This window comes from Rhinichthys klamathensis, unplaced genomic scaffold (genome assembly GCF_029890125.1).
Source record: "Rhinichthys klamathensis goyatoka isolate OS25496 unplaced genomic scaffold, OSU_Roscu_1.1 h1tg000593l_1, whole genome shotgun sequence".
In the NCBI taxonomy this organism is placed as follows: domain Eukaryota; kingdom Metazoa; phylum Chordata; class Actinopteri; order Cypriniformes; family Leuciscidae; genus Rhinichthys; species Rhinichthys klamathensis.
This window is the reverse complement of record NW_026607050.1, coordinates 105,228-123,238: the sequence shown is the minus strand read 5'-3', so window position 1 is coordinate 123,238 and position 18,011 is coordinate 105,228. Positions and strand designations below refer to the sequence as shown.

General features: G+C 38.1%; 1 protein-coding gene across 1 annotated transcript in view; it reads right to left on the bottom strand.

Annotated features, from left to right (window-relative positions):
- Positions 1-18,011, bottom strand: part of LOC130075608 (adhesion G protein-coupled receptor A3) — a 53,185-nt gene that overhangs the window by 7,413 nt on the left and 27,761 nt on the right. The window contains exons 5-16 of the mRNA XM_056240320.1: positions 16,375-16,446; positions 15,891-16,051; positions 14,406-14,619; positions 13,940-14,104; positions 12,229-12,430; positions 11,955-12,104; positions 9,659-9,820; positions 8,040-8,240; positions 7,649-7,856; positions 2,475-2,683; positions 1,325-1,449; positions 1,107-1,230 (exon numbers count right to left, since the gene is read on the bottom strand). Coding sequence (XP_056096295.1) covers positions 1,107-1,230; positions 1,325-1,449; positions 2,475-2,683; positions 7,649-7,856; positions 8,040-8,240; positions 9,659-9,820; positions 11,955-12,104; positions 12,229-12,430; positions 13,940-14,104; positions 14,406-14,619; positions 15,891-16,051; positions 16,375-16,446 — 1,993 coding nt within the window. The remainder of the gene's footprint in view (positions 1-1,106; positions 1,231-1,324; positions 1,450-2,474; positions 2,684-7,648; positions 7,857-8,039; positions 8,241-9,658; positions 9,821-11,954; positions 12,105-12,228; positions 12,431-13,939; positions 14,105-14,405; positions 14,620-15,890; positions 16,052-16,374; positions 16,447-18,011) is intronic.

Genomic DNA, 18,011 nt, shown 5'->3' with positions numbered 1-18,011 from the left:
TAGAAAACATTTGAATTCTCCTCAAGGCCAATGAAAATGCAAATATTCTCAAAAAAGTACCATTTAAAGTCCCCATGAAATCAAAATGGACAATTCTTTCCAAATGGAATATTGCAGTATTTATTATAAAAGATATACAAAGGTTCACCCAAAAATGAAAATTCTGTCATTAATTACACAACTTTCATTCATCTTCGCAACACAAATGAAGATTTTTAAATGAAAATCTGTCCCTCCATTGACAGCTATGCTACCACTTTGATGCTTCAAAAAGTTCATAAAGAGATCTTAAAACTAATCCATATGAATTGGGCATGTTCGCTTGACGTTTGAGAACCAATGAGGTTCATTCTCGTGTGTTACGCAGCACGTTTGAGCTTCCGCAAGATCCAATGAGGTTCATTCTCGTGTTAGAGCATCATGCAGGTTCAGTTGAGCTTCTGTTTATGTTCGTTGATCAATGTTTGTATGGGAATAAAATAAATTATAAATCTGTTCATCATATAAAGCGATTGAGTCTCTTCAGAAATTTTGGACTAAACCACTCAATTCATATGGATTAGTTTTTATGAACTTTTTGAAGTGTCAAAGTGGTAGTTGAGTAGCTGTCAATGGAGGGACAGAAATATCTCAGATTTCATCAAAAAGATCTTCATTTGTGCTCTGAAGATGAATGAAAGTCTTACAGTTTTGGAACGACATGAGGGTGAGTAATTAATGTCAGAATTTAAATTTTCGGGTGAACTAACCCTTTAACATCATTAATACTTAATTTATTTTTTTATGTGCACTCATAATCTTTAATCAAAATGCCTTCCCCTCCCTCTTGCAGCGATATCTCTTCTCTTCTCTGATGATGTGTTTACTGCTGCGCAACCATCCAATGAATTCCCCACAGACAAAATCAAGTCCCCCAAGACAAAACCAAAATCAATAGGGAAGAAAAGACTAATCGCAACTTCCATTTCATGCTGACTTTAAGAGTATCAAATGTGAACTTGAGAGCAGTATTGCAGATCTGTCTATAAAACCGAGAAACTTATAAAAAGATTTCATGAAAATATTGTCCCCCAAACTTATATAAATGTGGAAAAGCAGGCACATACCGCTTGACAAACACTTGCGTTGTATGTTTGGTTGATGCCGCCCACAAACACAGCACAGGTGAGGAGAATATGCAAGCACAGGTTAACCAGCATGTGCCAGCACTTCTTACTTATACGCACTGACCTGCGAACACATGAAATAGCACATTAAAACCAGTAAAAACCCATGCCTTGTACTTAGTAAAATACAACTTTCATCCTCCAAAAACAGCACTTACTTATGGTGGTAGATATAACTGACTATGACTGACAGAAGGCAGAGCACCAGGACGATGGCTGTGGCGTAGATAACAGGGTGAAGAGGTTTGAAGCTGTACGCGTCGTACCCGGTCCTGTTCAGATCCTGTTTGACAAGAGTATATCAGCAGATAATATTTGCAAATGCATTCCAATACCAAATAATCATCTTCTGGAAGGTACATGGTGGGTGTTGAGGATGTGTGAAAAAAAAATCTAGAGGTCTAGAGTCGAAGGCTCAGGAAAATCAACATGAAGGAAAATCAGAACAAAATTGCAAAGCAGATCAATCTAGCACTAAAAAAAAACCAAGAGGATGATGGGAACATTGGAATTCACATTACAAAGTATTTCGGTAACGCTTCCTTTTACAGTACAGTACTTACGTGTACTTACCTAGAAAGTACTGACAAATATAAGGTAAGTACATGGGTTAGGGGTAGGTTTAGGGGTAGGTTCAGGGTTAGTACCTAGTTATTATCCAGTAATTGTAATTACTATAATAAGTACATAGTATGAACATGGGTAACAGGACTGTAAAAGGAAGCGTTACCAGTATTTCTTTCACACCAAGACTCTGTTGTATTATCATGTAATGTGCTTTTATATTGTAAATACTGGTCAGCAGTGTTGTTTTAGTAATAGTACTATTTATTAATATTTTGAATTAGATTAAATTGACATTCAGTTTTCATTTTAAATTTAGTTCAAGTTTTAGTAATTTTATTAACTTTTTTTTATTTTTTATTAGGGTTCTTTCATATATTTTTATTTTGCTTTAATTAGGGTTAGGTTTAATTTGAAAAGGATGAAAAACGATGCAAACGATTTTTAATAAACAGCATTTGAAACTGAAAAAAACCTTAAACTGTTTATGAGAAGCGTCTCACTACTCATTTAAAATATTCATTTTTGAAACTTAAAGGTGAAATAAATTCTCACTCTTCCAACTGTATGACTACAAAAGAAGTTATTCAGCAAAAAATTCAGGCTGTTCTTTTCCATATACATTCTAAAAAAGTACCATAAAAGCACTACTTACAATTATGTGTGCTATTGTGAAAAGCACAATAAAAATTAAGTGAATTTGAAGAACAGGCTAACATTTTTAGCCACTTTCGTCTCTCTTACCATCAGTAAAGCGTAGTTATTAAGTGAATCACAGGAGATTGTGGTGAAGTTGTCATCCTGACGGAGGATCTGGCAGCCGTCGCTCTGCCATCCTCCCTGTCCGCCCAGCAGACTGAAATTCCAGAAGGCGGGAACGGCATCCGATCCATGAAGGAACCGCCGCAGAGTGGCGTTCACTGGACTTTGCAGGTTCTTCAGTGGAAAGCCGTCTAAACAGCAGGAGAATGGACGTTTAATCAGTTTGTGCTACAAAACTCAAAACAAATCTGGTTATGGACCATCTTTGATGGTACACTTTTAAAAATAAAATGTTCTCTATTTGCATCTATAATTCCATGAAGAATTTTTCGGATTTTTCGGACTGGGTAGTTATAGGAACTGAGTTACATAAACTATCCACCAGGGTGGTTCCCTGAGAACTAAATTTTCCCCTGGGGTCGTTTTCCGCCAGTAAGAACTCTGAAGTGACGTAAGCCGACAGCGACGTCTTATAAGAACGTCCTTCAACAACGTCAGCATGCAGTGATCGGAGCTGTGTATTTGTTGTGGGTATTGTGATAACAGAGATGGAATGTAGACGTACAAGTTGAAGTTATGCGATTGAAAGAGCAAAAAGGAGGGCTAAGAGATGAGATCTCCTACAACATCTTCCAGTGCTACATATGCCGGTGTTTCGTATCATATGTCATGCGTTCGGCCAATCAGTGTACACTTACATCACTATTGTGCTCGGTTAGACCCTTCTCTGAAGTAGGAGCTAATTTAGTCCCACCGTTCCTATAATTAAAGGGATACTCCACTTTTTTTTGGAAATAGGCTCATTTTACAACTCCCCCAGAGTTAAACTGTTGAGTTTTACCGTTTTTGAATCCATTCAGCCGATCTCCGGAGCTGGCGGTACCACTTTTAGCATAGCTTAGCATACATCATTGAAGTGGACAAGACCATTAGCATTTCTAAAGAAAAAATGACCAAAGAGTTTAGATATTTTTCCTATTTAAAACTCTTCTGTAGTTACATCGTGCACTAAGACCGACGGAAAATGTAAAGTTGCGAATTTCTAGGCTGATATGGCTAGGAACTATACTCTCATTCCTGCGTAATAATCAAGAAACTTTACTGCCGTACCATGAGTGCAGCAGGCGCAGGCACTTAGTCCCGGTCACGTTGGAAGTTACCGAGCTGGGGACTATTTTCAGGCGCTGCTTCATATCATTACGCCTGCTGCACTCATGGTACGGCAGTAAAGTTTCTTGATTATTACGCAGGAATGAGAGTATAGTTCCTAGCCATATCAGCCTAGAAAATCGCAGCTTTACATTTTCCGTCGGTCTTAGTGCACGATGTAACTACAGAAGAGTCAAGTTTTAAATAGGAAAAATATCTAAACTCTTTGGTCATTTTTTTTTTGAGAAATGCTAATGGTCTTGTCCACTTCAATGATGTATGCTAAGCTATGCTAAAAGTGGTACCGCCAGAACCGGAGATCGGCTGAATGGATTCAAAAACGGTAAAACTCAACAGTTTAACTCTGGGGGAGTTGTAAAATAAGCCTATTTCCAAAAAAAAGTGGAGTATCCCTTTAAGATTGTTCTCAGTTCCTGCGGTGTGAACACGCCAAAAAGCAGGTACTTCCATCAATAGTTATAGGAACTATGAAAGAAAGCGCTCTTCTGGTGCGAAATCCCCTTAAAACATCTATAGAACCTTTCCACTGGAAAAAAAGGTTCTATATAGGGGAGAAAGGTTTTTTAGAATTTAAAATGTTCTTCGCACTAAGAAAAACGATGGTTAACTGTTCAGAATTACACTCACCGGCCACTTTATTAGGTACCCCATGCTAGTAACGGGTTGGACCCCCTTTTGCCTTCAGAACTGCCTCAATTCTTCGTGGCATAGATTCAACAAGGTGCTGGAAGCATTCCTCAGGGAGTTTGGTCCATATTGACATGATGGCATCACACAGTTGCCGCAGATTTGTCGGCTGCACATCCATGATGCGAATCTCCCGTTCCACCACATCCCAAAGATGCTCTATTGGGTTGAGATCTGGTGACTGTGGAGGCCATTTTAGTACAGTGAACTCATTGTCATGTTCAAGAAACCAATTTGAAATGATTAGAGCTTTGTGACATGGTGGAAGTAGCCATCAGAGGATGGGTACATGGTGGCCATAAAGGGATGGACATGGTCAGAAACAATGCTCAGGTAGGCCGTGGCATTTAAACGATGCCCAATTGGCACTAAGGGGCCTAAAGTGTGCCAGGAAAACATCCCCCACACCATTACACCACCACCACCAGCCTGCACAGTGGTAACAAGGCATGATGGTTCCATGTTCTCATTCTGTTTACGCCAAATTCTGACTCTAACATCTGAATGTCTCAACAGAAATCGAGACTCATCAGACCAGGCAACATTTTTCCAGTCTTCAACTGTTCAATTTTGGTGAGCTCTTGCAAATTGTAGCCTCTTTTTCCTATTTGTAGTGGAGATGAGTGGTACCCGGTGGAGTCTTCTGCTGTTGTAGCCCATCCGCCTCAAGGTTGTGCGTGTTGTGGCTTCACAAATGCTTTGCTGCATACCTCGGTTGTAACGAGTGGTTATTTCAGTCACTGTTGCCCTTCTATCAGCTCGAACCAGTCTGGCCATTCTCCTCTGACATCAACAAGGCATTTCCGCCCACAGAACTGCCGCTCACTGGATGTTTTTTCTTTTTCGGACCATTCTCTGTAAACCCTAGAGATGGTTGTGCGTGAAAATCCCAGTAGATTAGCAGTTTCTGAAATACTCAGACCAGCCCTTCTGGCACCAACAATCATGCCACGTTCAAAGTCACTCAAATCACCTTTCTTCCCCATACTGATGCTCGGTTTGAACTGCAGGAGATTGTCTTGACCATGTCTACATGCCTAAATGCACTGAGTTGCCGCCATGTGATTGGCTGCTTAGAAATTAAGTGTTAACGAGCAGTTGGACAGGTGTACCTAATAAAGTGGCCGGTGAGTGTAGAATCAGAAAGAGCTTTATTGCCAGGTGTGTTTACACATTCGAGGAATTTGTTTAGGTGACAGAAGCTTCCACTGCACAAACAGAATGACAGAGACTGAAAAGTTCTTTAGGGAAACAAAAACCTTTGCAGATTTTTCATGGGATTGCAAACGCTTTCTTCTCTGCTCATCCTTCAAAGTGAAATCAATCTGTTATAGCAGTAACTTTTTCCCAGCAGCACCCTGTGCTGTTCTTTGCCGCCGCCTCTCACTTCAGCAGCTGCTATTATTGTTGCGTTTATGACACAATGCCTCTTTACCCGCTTGAAGCCAAAATGGGGGAGGAATGGATGATATTAGAGCTGTGCAGCAAAGATCAAATCACAAAATAAAAAACGCTATAAAATAACAGTTCTAAATATCCACATATTTTCCAGAACATTAGTGCAATTTTTTTGTGATCTGTCATCTATTTATATATATATATATATATTTCCACACACTTCAGAAATATATAATTTTACTCATAAAAAGTTCTAGGGGTGCCAATAATTGTGGTCAATGTGTTTTGGAGAAAAACATGTATTTCATAATGTGATTTCCCCCCCACTTTTAATTCTTTTAATTCAATGAAAGGTTAGATTTGCTAACGATCAAAAGGATAAACAATGCAGATTTATTTTCACAGTCACATTTGATCATTTACCAGGGGTGCCAATAACTCTTACCACAACTATGTGTGTGTATATATATATATATATATATATTTGTGCTGTCAAACGATTAAAATATTTAATCGCGATTAATCGCATTAATGTCATAGCTAGCTTGCGATTAATCGCACATTTTTATCTATTCTAAATGTCTCTTGATTTCTTTTTGTCCCATTATTTTTTCTCATTTTAATGCTCTTATCAACATGGAAAAGTGGATCGGCTTGCTGTGTGCAAATGTTTTTTATTGAAGACAACATTGGCATATACTGTGTTCAATTTCACACTAACATTCTCACTTGGAGCAAATAATCTCTCATCAATAAAAGGGTGAAAGAAATACTGACGAGGTCCTGATATTGACGAGGGGGCGGAGAATTCGCATCAGCTGTGTGTGTGTGTGTGTGTGCTTGGCCATCATCAAGTGGTATTTCAGACTGGACGTGCTGCGATGATAATAGCTCAGTTCACAACGACAAAACACACAGATCTCTTTGGTCTTGTCAATGGAACCATTTGGCAACTTTTTAAAAGTAAACTTTCAATTCAGAATCTTATTGGCATCCATTTCGGCGTCTCGCGCTCGTCATCCACACAAAACGTAATATTAACCAACTATTTGGCCGGCTCGCAAGCCCAAACAAGTGTGTGCGGCGTGCCTGTTGTTTTGTTTCCGGTCTAGCTAGATCCGTTTGCGCTTTGGTCGACGAAGCAACAAAACGTCCTTGCGCAGCGCAAAGCCATTGAAATGAATGGGTTTCATAGCGCAGCGCTGCACATGCCGCGTCCTGTTGCAAAAGCATGTGAAAAATGCTAGGCCAAAAAGACCATTAATCGCGCGATAAAAAAATGTAAGCTGTTAAAACGGGTTCGCGTTAACGCCGTTAATAACGCGTTTAACTGACAGCCCATATATATATATATATATATATATATATTATTTGTATAGTGCATTTCACACATGATGGTAGTTTCAGTTTCACTTTAAACTAATTAATTTTATAATAAATGTTGTTTATAATTTATTGTGGAGTGAGGGGAAATAAAATACATGTTTATAGTGTTTATAATGTTACATGTTTCACTTTTATTCAATGGCATTTTACATTTCTGAATTTAATAATAAAATGTGACTTATACATCGCTGCAACTTATTATTTCTTTCTGCAGTTTTGACCTGGTGCAACTTAAAGTCGGGTGTGACTTTTGTCCAGGGTGGAAAAAAGTAACTGCAGTAGCAATTTTATTAGTTTGATTTAAAAACTAAAATTTAACTTGTATTACTCATGGTGATGGTGACAACTCAAGTGCATCATTCTTCTGTATCTTTAATTCTTCATTTTTAAACTACTGTACTTTACTTTGCTTTGTGTCCAGGTAGAAATATTGTATAACATCAAAAATGAAGTGGGTTTGAGCGCATGTCTGATCTTGCCCAAGGCAGTAGGATCAGCACCAAGTGTGTTCTTACCAATCTTTGTGAGAATCACAGGTGTGGCCACGCTCCTCCTCTTGCTGCCATCACTGAGGACGGTGGAGTTTCCCGTTGGGGGAAAGAGTTTGCCGTTGCGGAAGGCTAGCAGGTGGAGTTTGTAGACGGCCTCTTCGGCCTGACCTGAACTTCCCAGAGATGAGAAGAGAGACGGGGGAAGCTGTAGTGACGCCTCCACTATAGCGTTCTGCACACATGGAGATGCAATAACGTTACTGTCAAAACATGATGGATATATTCCTGCTTCCACAGCTTTATTGGAGTTCTCGGATTGAAGAAACACTCATCTTATATGCTGTGACAAAACATCTACACTACTGTATACTCCACACACATTGACGTACAGAAAGTACCAGAGAAAAACGCATACTTTGTGAGCCAATGCTGACAGGTTGCTGGTCACGTTGCATTTTAAGCTGAGCTGGCGCTCTGGGTTGATGTCGGAGTCTCTGGGAGAGAAATGGGCCATGGCCGTGCGCTCCGGTGAGACCTTCTGGAACACAGTGCAGGTCATCCCATTGAAGCTGCTGGCCTTGATCGCATGAGCCTCCAGAGCAATGTTATGAGAGGTCTGTTGAAACAGACAACAATAAAGAAGAACGGCTACCACACCATACTCACACCATTCACCTTGGTGAGCATAACAGTTTTCAAAAACATGGAAAATCGTACTGACCCAAAAGTTTTAATAGGTAGCGTAGGCTATATTTTGTTGAAAAAAATAAAGGGTTCAATAAAGCATGTAAAAATATATACATTTATTTCAGTTAAAAAAAGTTATGAAAACTGTTCAGCTGCTTTTAATAAAGCCCCTTTCAGACAGAGATTCCGGAAAATACACGGATAAAGTGACCCGGGATTTGACCCGGGTTCGTTTGATTTTGCTTCATTCACACTGCCAGTGATTTGCCGGAATAAGACGCGTGACGTTGGATGTGACGGGTCTCTACTTCAGTCCAGTTTGCAGACATTTTTTCGTTCTTTCTTGTATCGATGACAAACACAAACTTTCTTCTAGAGTAACTGAGCCGCACGATAACTACGTCATTGCAAAGGCTTGTGAATCCTCACTACGACACACCCCTTATACGGCATTGGTTCTGGCTTTTGTTCACACAGCGCGTGTTCCGGGTCTGAACACGGCAATGTTATTAGGTTCCCAACCCGGCATCAATCCCGGCATCAATCCCGGCATCAATCCCGGGTCGTGTTTGCGTTCACACAGAAGGCACTCTGGCAACTTGCCGGGTTCAAAGCGCTGTGTGAAAGGGGCTTAAGAAAGGGGAAAAAATCTAATTTAATTTATCTTTTGCAAGAACACACACCTCTAACTATGAGAACAGTGCGTTGTATTTTCCATTTATGAAGTAATGTAAGAAATTACACTATTTTTCAGTAATTCCAAAGAAATATTTAGTCAACGTAGACATTCAATTCTAGCTGTTAGGATGCAGAAAATAGAAATGCTTCCATAAGAATATTTTTATTACTATCAATCAGTTGTTCAAGACAGTTATCAGTGAAATTATTTTGGTTTAACCCTTAATTTGTAAAAAGCAAACAAAATCTAATTTACAGAACTTTCAATGAAAATTGCAAGTGGCAAGGCATTCTGGAGCGTTTAAATTTTTTTATATTTATTTAAAATAAATGTGTGTTATTTGAGCTGTTGTCTAAATGAACTTCTGGTAACACCAGCAGAATACTGAGGAATATTTCTTTAAAAATTGACAGTGTTGTTGTTATTTACTAAACTTACTTTTTTTTTTTTTATAAATTTTGTTTTAGGAATAAATAATAATACAATTACTTAAGCCCATAAACTAATTAAAATGAAAACTGAAAATATAAAAATTAAATTCAAAATATTAATAAAAACTAATAAAATATAAATATTAATAAAATAAATAGTAATGGACAGTATTGGCAGCCGATTTAGGAGACAATTCTTTTAAAATGAACAATTGAAAGGATTTTTGCAGTACTCACAGTAGAATAGACCAGAGCCCCATTACTGATTCGGAGAACGGCAATCCTCTGCAGGCACTCAACGATACGTGAGCAAGCTCGCGCCTCCCTCTGAGCCATCCATAACACTCGCTCATCAGCCAGCATCAGATTACTGGAGATATCCACCATCACATCTCCCAGCTGAGAGAGGAAATGCAGTTAGAGACAATGCATGCACACCCACAACAATGCCCATTCCTCCAGGCTTGCATTACACACACAAACAGACTACATACTAATTCAATATACACACACAAACACACCCCCACCGCATTCCTGAACAAAACCTGACATCACACTCAAAAAAAAAAAAAAATTTGACTCATCAACATTTTTCTAAGAACTAAAATGTGATTACTGGGATTTGTCTGACATTCCCCCATTAGAGAAACACTTACAGCTAATGTTATCAAAAAACCCAATGCTGGAGCCCTAAACAGCCTCTTCTTTGTCAACTCAATACATCTGAGTTCCACTAAATTCCTCAGCAAAATTTCACAAGCATGGCAAAATCGCGAGGCAAGTCAAATTTAATAACGTGTCCTTGCAATATGTGAGATGTTGAATGATGGTACAGATCCCTGCGCAGGTGTTACATGATAACGTTTCCCCTCAACACTGAGTGAAGTGCAACCTGATCCTGAAAAATAGGTTCAATGTTCCTCTGTGGCTCAGTGTCCAAATCCATTCAGATCCTATCTGCTCCTCTCCTTACGGATTCAACTGCAAAAGCCTTTTTTGTTCTCCAGAGAGGAAGAGAGTCACGAACTGAGGTGGCGAACAGGGACGTTGCTTTAAATCAACGTTTTTTTTTCAACCTTTCTGACTTCAAGGCCACCCCCATTGTCCACAACAATATTCAAAGGCCACATAACTTTTTCAGTTATTTGTGATTTACTGGATAGATATTAAATATTTATTATTATGGCAGTCTTTCAAGTCTAGAAATTCCCTCAAATACACACATCTTCTCTGAAAGTGGGAATCTTGGAGGAAGGGGTGGGGGGGTGGGGTGGGGGGGGTGTATATATATATATATATATAATAAAATAAGGAATATATTGATTTTTTAGCTCATTTTAATGGTTGTTGTCTTATCATTTTAGCCCTATACAGCCTACTGAACCATGTTTGATACACACATTTCTAAGGTCTCTAAATTATCAACATGATCAAAACTTGCTGAGAAACCAGTTGTTCACAATCTACTACATGCCTTCTGTCGTCTGATTGATAGTTTATAGTTTTTTAGCGGGTAAAATAACTTTTAGTATAATTGTAAAAACATCCCCATTCAGGCTGTGGTTCACATGCGTTTTTGATCTTTATGAAGTAAACATAAGAATAACTTTTTGGTCACATTTTAGTTTAGGGTCCAATTATCACTATTAACTACTACTTTTGCCTTAAAAACTCATAATTACTGCTTATTAATAGTTAGTAAGGCGTTAATATGTGCTTTATGAGTACTAATAAACAGCCAATATCCTAGTAATATGCATGCTACGAAGCAATTAGTTAATAGTGAGAATTGGACCCTAAACTAAAGTCTAACTTTCTAACTTTTATATTATTAGTAATATTTCAAGATGACCACTTACTGGACTGAAGCAACTTTGGTTGTGAGTATGATATGTGATAAATGTGAGTATCAAAAATTATCCATCAGGCTTTTTAGGAACGTTTATCTGTTCATCTCTCAATCATCATTGTATTGCACTGCATTGTATGTTTTGATGCCCACAATAAAAAAAAAAACTACAGAGCTTTGATCATAAAACTAAGCATTTAAATAGAATCTTAAGATACATTATTGGGAGATATACTGATGTTTATATGCATTTTATGCAAGTAATCTGCTATACTCTCATAAATATCTCACTGAACGGTATTACAAACTCTCAGAATTTCATCTTAACTTTTGGCAATATGAATATCAGCAACTGCACTAAATTGCATATTTTTGCTCACTTTGTGCATCTGAAGAAAACTGGTGTTTTTTTTCCCTCCTCAAGTGTGAGCTCCATATTCTCATCATAATATCATACTATATGAGCCATAAAAGCCTGATGTATCCAATATGATACTCAACAAAAACTCATATGCACAATTTTATTTTAAAAAAAAGATGATGACTTTTCTGACTATTATTTCACATCGTCTTTTGGGTTGCACGTAAAAAAATAACATTATTCAGAACAGAACTGGTGGATTTGATTTTTAATATTCCTAATACAATAACAGTTTCCCCCCCTACATGACTTAACTATCTCACCTCTTTATACTTCTCTGCAAACTTGCCAATCTTCTCAATCATCTCTGCTACAAAGATCACATCCACCTTGTCAGAAAAGTTGGGTGCCTCTGCAGTGTAAGCCAACAGCTGCTGCGCTGTCTGTACCGCATTGGTCAGATTCAGAGGCATCTGATATTCAAGAAAAGCAAAAAAATTAGCACAGACAGAGAAGAATCAAATACATCAGGCTAAAAAAAGGTGTATGATGAAAGTTAAACACAGAATACTGTATTGCAAAGTTACAGTGACCTACCTGGTTGATGATATAAAGCACACGCGTGACATCTTTCATATATTCACAGCGCGAGTAGTCGTCTTCCGCCCACTGTCCACCGCGGTCACATCGCCTCCATGCGCGTCGCTCTTCGGCCGAGCTGCCCGAATAAATGCCAGCTCCGGTCACCTGCCGTTTACAGGGTAAGTATGCCGTAATGCCGGCCAGTGTACGAGGCCATCTGCATACAGACAAAAACAAATGCTAAATCTCCATCAGGTTAATGCGCAAGAAAGGAAGTACCAAGAACACCATTTGTCTGTGGTATTGCATGGAAATAAATGGCCTTAAATGAGAGAACATTAGTTTGAAGTGGTTAAAATATGCAATAAGTAAAAGAAAAAAATTAATAGGTGAACAGTCTGATGGTTTTTGCTTGCACACTAATACAGGTTTCACTTAGATCTATAACCACAAGAGTGCAGCAAAGAGCTAAAATATTTTTTTGGACATTTGTTTTGATACTGTCAGCTGATACATGTGATTCAATTGAATGAGCTTTTTTTAATGAAAGAAATTAATATATTATTCAGCATTAAATTGATCAAGAGTGACTATTTATGTTACAAAAGATTTATTTTTTAAATGATGCTAATTAAACTATTTTATTTATCAAAGAAGAAAAAAACGTATCACAGTTTCCACAAAAATATGAAACAGTTTCAACATTGATAATAATAATAATAAGAAGAAAAGATTCTTGAGCACCAAATTATAATGATTTCTGAAAGATCATGTGACACTTACCCCTTTTCCACCAAAAACGAACTGGTTCGGAACTGGTGCTGGTTCAAAGTTGGTTCGGAGTTGGTTCAACTTGCGAACCTTCTCAGTTTTTCCACTGACTAGAGCGCCCAGCGAACGACGTCGTTATGTCACTGTGTACGTCGCCATACATCTTAGCTAGAAACGCTTGCAAGTACAACATTACTTTGGGATTATCTCTAACTCGTGAACCAAGAAGGCTTTGAAAACAATTGAAATATGTAAGTCTTTTAATATTTTCCTTTGATATGTAATCTTTTCTGATTAGTTATGTACTCCTGTCTTGTGTATTTTTTTTCTTTCCATTTATTTGTTCTATATTGTGACTGTTTTCTTCTTTGTTTACATAACGTTTTCAATAAAAAAAATTGATAAAAAAAAACTAGAAACGCTTGCGCCAACTTCAAGCATAACAATTACAATGGCGGACTACATCGTGTTTCTGCAAATGTTTCTCCTGGCTTTGCGATCCTATATTATGTCAGAAAATATGTTATCTAAACCCGCCCCCAGCCCCCGACGTAAGCATGACGTGGTAAAAGAACGGTTCTAGTCCAGCAAAGAGTTGGTGCCGCTTTAGAACCAGTTTTCCTGGCCGAGAACCGGTTCTTTGGCTGTCGAAACACAAAGAACCGGTTCGCGCGCAGGCACCGGCTCCGAACCGGCTCTCAAAATGCGTTGGTGGAAAAGGGGTAACTGAAGACTGGAATAATGATGCTGAAAATTCAGCGTTGCATCACAAGAATAAATGACATTTTACAAAATCAAATAGAAAACAATTATCTTAAATTGTAATATTTAACAATATTCCGGTTTTTGCTGTATTTTTGATCAAATAAATGCAGCCTTGGCGAACAGAAGAGACTAAAAAGACACTAAAAAGTCTTACCAACCCCAATATTTTAAGTGGTAATGTAAATCTCACCTATACTCCCCCTTGTTGTTTGACACCCGATCTGGCAAGCAGTACTTGGCAGAACTCTCCAAAACCACAATGTGGACCGTCCTAGTGTTGTTTCCTCGACTGGTGCGCACACGACACTCCCAGTTCCCAGTGAATCCCGGCTGGATGTTGGAAATGGTTAAGGCGCTGTGTGAGAACAAATCAAACAAGAACTTTTTGCTCCAGGACAATAGGTTTAGCATAACAGATTTTAGTATTCCACAGTGTTACGGTCAACTAAAACTGAAATAGAAACACTTTAGAAAAAAGGTTCTGGCAGTTCCCAGCACAATGTTGGTAGATCAAGTTTATATTTGAGGTATATGTATCGCCATGCTCCAAGGCAAACATTGCTCATAGTGTGATTCATGTATATCTAGTGTGCAGAAATTGCATTTTGCAGGCGGTATTGGGTTTGGGTGTCTCCTTCATGGCTGGTTTCTATTACCTGGCTATTAAAGAACAATTCTGCACCATGCTTTTCTCTATGTAGATGCCTTGAGTGGCATCAGGTTCCACCATCTTCCCATCCTGATACCACAGAACCTGCATGTCCTCATCCACGAAAGAGGCCATGCACTGAAACGGCAGGCTGTCGCCCTGGAAGACGATCTGATGTTGAGATGGAGTCATCTGGAAGGAGGGAAGCTCTAGAGGAGCGTCTAAAAACAAAGAGAGAAAGGAAAAAAATACACTGTGGTCAGCCGCAGATAATTGCTTTTTGCGAAAGTTGACATTAATGAGAGATTTGGGAGCAGTTTCATTGTAGTTCTTGCACAAGCTATGGTTAGAAAGTCCAAAATCAACATAAATGGGAGGCCTGAACCAAGGCTGAAGATCGTTTATAGCAGGATTACTTTGCTTTTGGTGTAGGAGAGTGTTAGTAAAAGAACAGAAAATCATTAGTTTTTGGGACATTTATTTAATTTATTAGCAACAGTGTAATTTTTCTTTATCAGTTGTTATCTTAGAATACAGATAAGGTACCTAACGTGCAATATGTCATAGGTCATGAAAAGCCGACTTCATGCTCCACAACGTCATTAAAATATAACAAAATAAGGCACTTAATCTAGTTTCTGTTTGCACACATGAGCGGGAATGGAGCTAACAATGTATGTGGGTCAGGTGTTGCCTACATTGTTATCAGTGCTGTTATTCATAACTAAACCTGATTCAGCTATTCAAAATTGTTGAACATTTTTAATTGAAATAAAGCTGAAACTTTAAATATATAAAAAAAAATTAAATGGATGAAAAACCTAAATATGAATAAATACTGTAATAGTACATACACACCACACACACACACATTATGCAACATATATATAAAATATAATGTATATACACAACAACATTACAAAAAATGTAAGTAACATTAAAAGAAAAAACCTGGAAATATAAAGAGAAAAGTTCATTCAAAATATTAATAAGTACAATAAAATAGTATACAAATGACACTCAAATAAAATAGATAAATATATTATATAATAATTATATAAATAAAAATAATAAATACATATGATACTGTATATACACAGAATATATACAGTATTTATTATATATACACACACATAGCACAAACTTACTATACAAACACACAACATATATACAAATGTACATACACAACCAGCTAATTACAAATATTAATAAACACTAATAGTATATAAATAATACTAAAATAGCACTGATTTCTAGGACAAATCTTAATAAATATATTACATTTGTTTTAATGAGAAATACATTTAGTTTAATATATTTAAATAAATTGTTATTAATAAATGCATTTACATTTAAATATATATATATATATATACATAAATAAGATTTGTGTGAGGGTTAGAAAACATCATTAGTTCAGCATAAATACAACAGAAGTCAGTGTAACATCTCCAACATGACAGAAAACAAGTGTGTTGAAGTATATTCTTACCACAGGTGAGGGTTTCAGGCCTGAGCGAGGTTATTAGCTGACCCTGTAGGGAGCGAGGGAACGAGCAGTGAGTTTCCTTCACCCCTACCGCCTTATCTTTGATCCAGACCACCAACCATTGCAGGTTACAGTCACACAGAAGATACGGGCTGTCGAACTCCCTAAAAATGTATGCAGCAGAAATTATAGTAAAAACTGCATCAGAACCAAACATCTTTAGATAACATCATAAGAACATTCCCTTTCTACAGAGTGTGGGTCAACAAATGCATTCAATTTAGACTGGGGTCTGAGTGTGAACTCTGAATGTCCCTTATGTTTGAAGATATGCCAAGTGTCATGAGACCTTATCTCAAGTGTTTAAGTTAATGCATATGAAGTTTGTGAACAATCACTAATAAACTGCAATCTGCATTTTATTTTAGGTATTGCACATTGCAATTTTAACATGTGTAAATGATGCAATGTACAACAAAACACTTACAGTATTTTCAAAGAGCCAAGGCTGTCGAAGATCCCTTGAGAAAGTGAAGAAAACTTGTTCTCCGAAAGGTTGCTACAACGAAAACGGGGCAGTAATGAGCAAAATATAACATCCAAAATGGAAACTGATGTTAGCACCATAAGTCATAGTTGTTTTATATTGTGCAAACTGCCCTTAAAGGTGTAGTAAGTGATTTCTGAGAAACACTGTTGAAATCAACCCAAACAAACACACCCCTCCCTTCAATGCTCTGCCCCCAAAATGCACAAAAAAATAAAGTAACGAACAAAAAGGTGACAAACGAAAAACAAAAAATGAACAGTAGATAAGAGTATATACAAGCAGGAGTTTGATATTTGCCAGTGGCACACGAGCTCCAGACAAACAATGACACTCAAAACTGTCCTCTTACTAAAGCTAACATTACAACAACAGCATCATTTTGATTTGTGAGACATAGCAAAACCAATGTTTCTTATGTACGGAGCAGAAAAATACCAGCAGCCATATCACCCTGTAGCCCAAGACTGGTTGCCCACTGAAGCTAAGCAGGGTTGAGCATGGTCAGTACCTGGATGGGAGACCTTCTGAGAAAACCAGGTTGCTGCTGGAAGAGGTGTTAGTGAGGCCAGCAGGGGGTGCTCATCCTGTGGTCTGTGTGGGTCCTAATCCCCCAGTAAATTGATGGGGACACTATACTGTCAAAGAGCACCGTCCTTCGGATGAGACGTTAAACCGAGGTCCTGACTCTCTGTGGTCACAAAAAAAAAATCCCAAAATGTCTTTCGAAAGAGTAGGGGCCAAATCCTGGCCAAATTCGCCCAGTGGCCTCTGTCCATCATGGCCTCCTAATCATCCCCATATATATATACCTATTGGCTTCATCACTCTGTCCACCTCTCCACCAGTAATCCGGTGTGTGGTGGGCGTTCTGGCGCTATATGGCTGCCGTCGCATCATCCAGGTGGATGCTGCACATTGGTGGTGGTTGAGGAGATCCCCCCTTCTATGTAAAGCGCTTTGAGTGCCGAGAAAAGCGCTATATCAATGTAATGAATTAGAAACAACACAACCTCTGTGTCCGTTTTCAGGCCTTTTCGCTTTGGTCTCTCCTGCGCTGGAAAGCTTTTCTAATATTAACGCATGTCCTAAAGCTCTTGCCTGATCATAACCCCTATTTTTCCAGTGATATTCCTCTGACCTTTTCTCTTTTGTAATGTCTCGCAGTCATCTCTTTCTACAGTTCTTCTTCAAATCTCCCTCTTGCTCCTCCCCTATCATGAGCAGACACACCCCCTACTGCTGATTGGCTACGTGTGTGTTGTGGTACTAAACAGGTCCGAATCGCTTACAGCACCTTTAAGTATCTTGAATGATGAATAAAATGGAATATTGTTAAAACTATTATGATGATTGCAACATTGCAACAGTCTGTGAAGAAACTCATGAACACTTTCTGATATGACAAATGTCATATCTGCAGTTTGATATGAGAAAAAAAAAAACACACACACAAACTTAACGACTGTAATACTGGTCCAATTTATTCAAGTGGGATCCATTAACATGTTAAACTAAAAAGCCTCATTACAAACTGTTTTTTTCCCCGTAAACCCTTGACATCACATCTGTTTGGG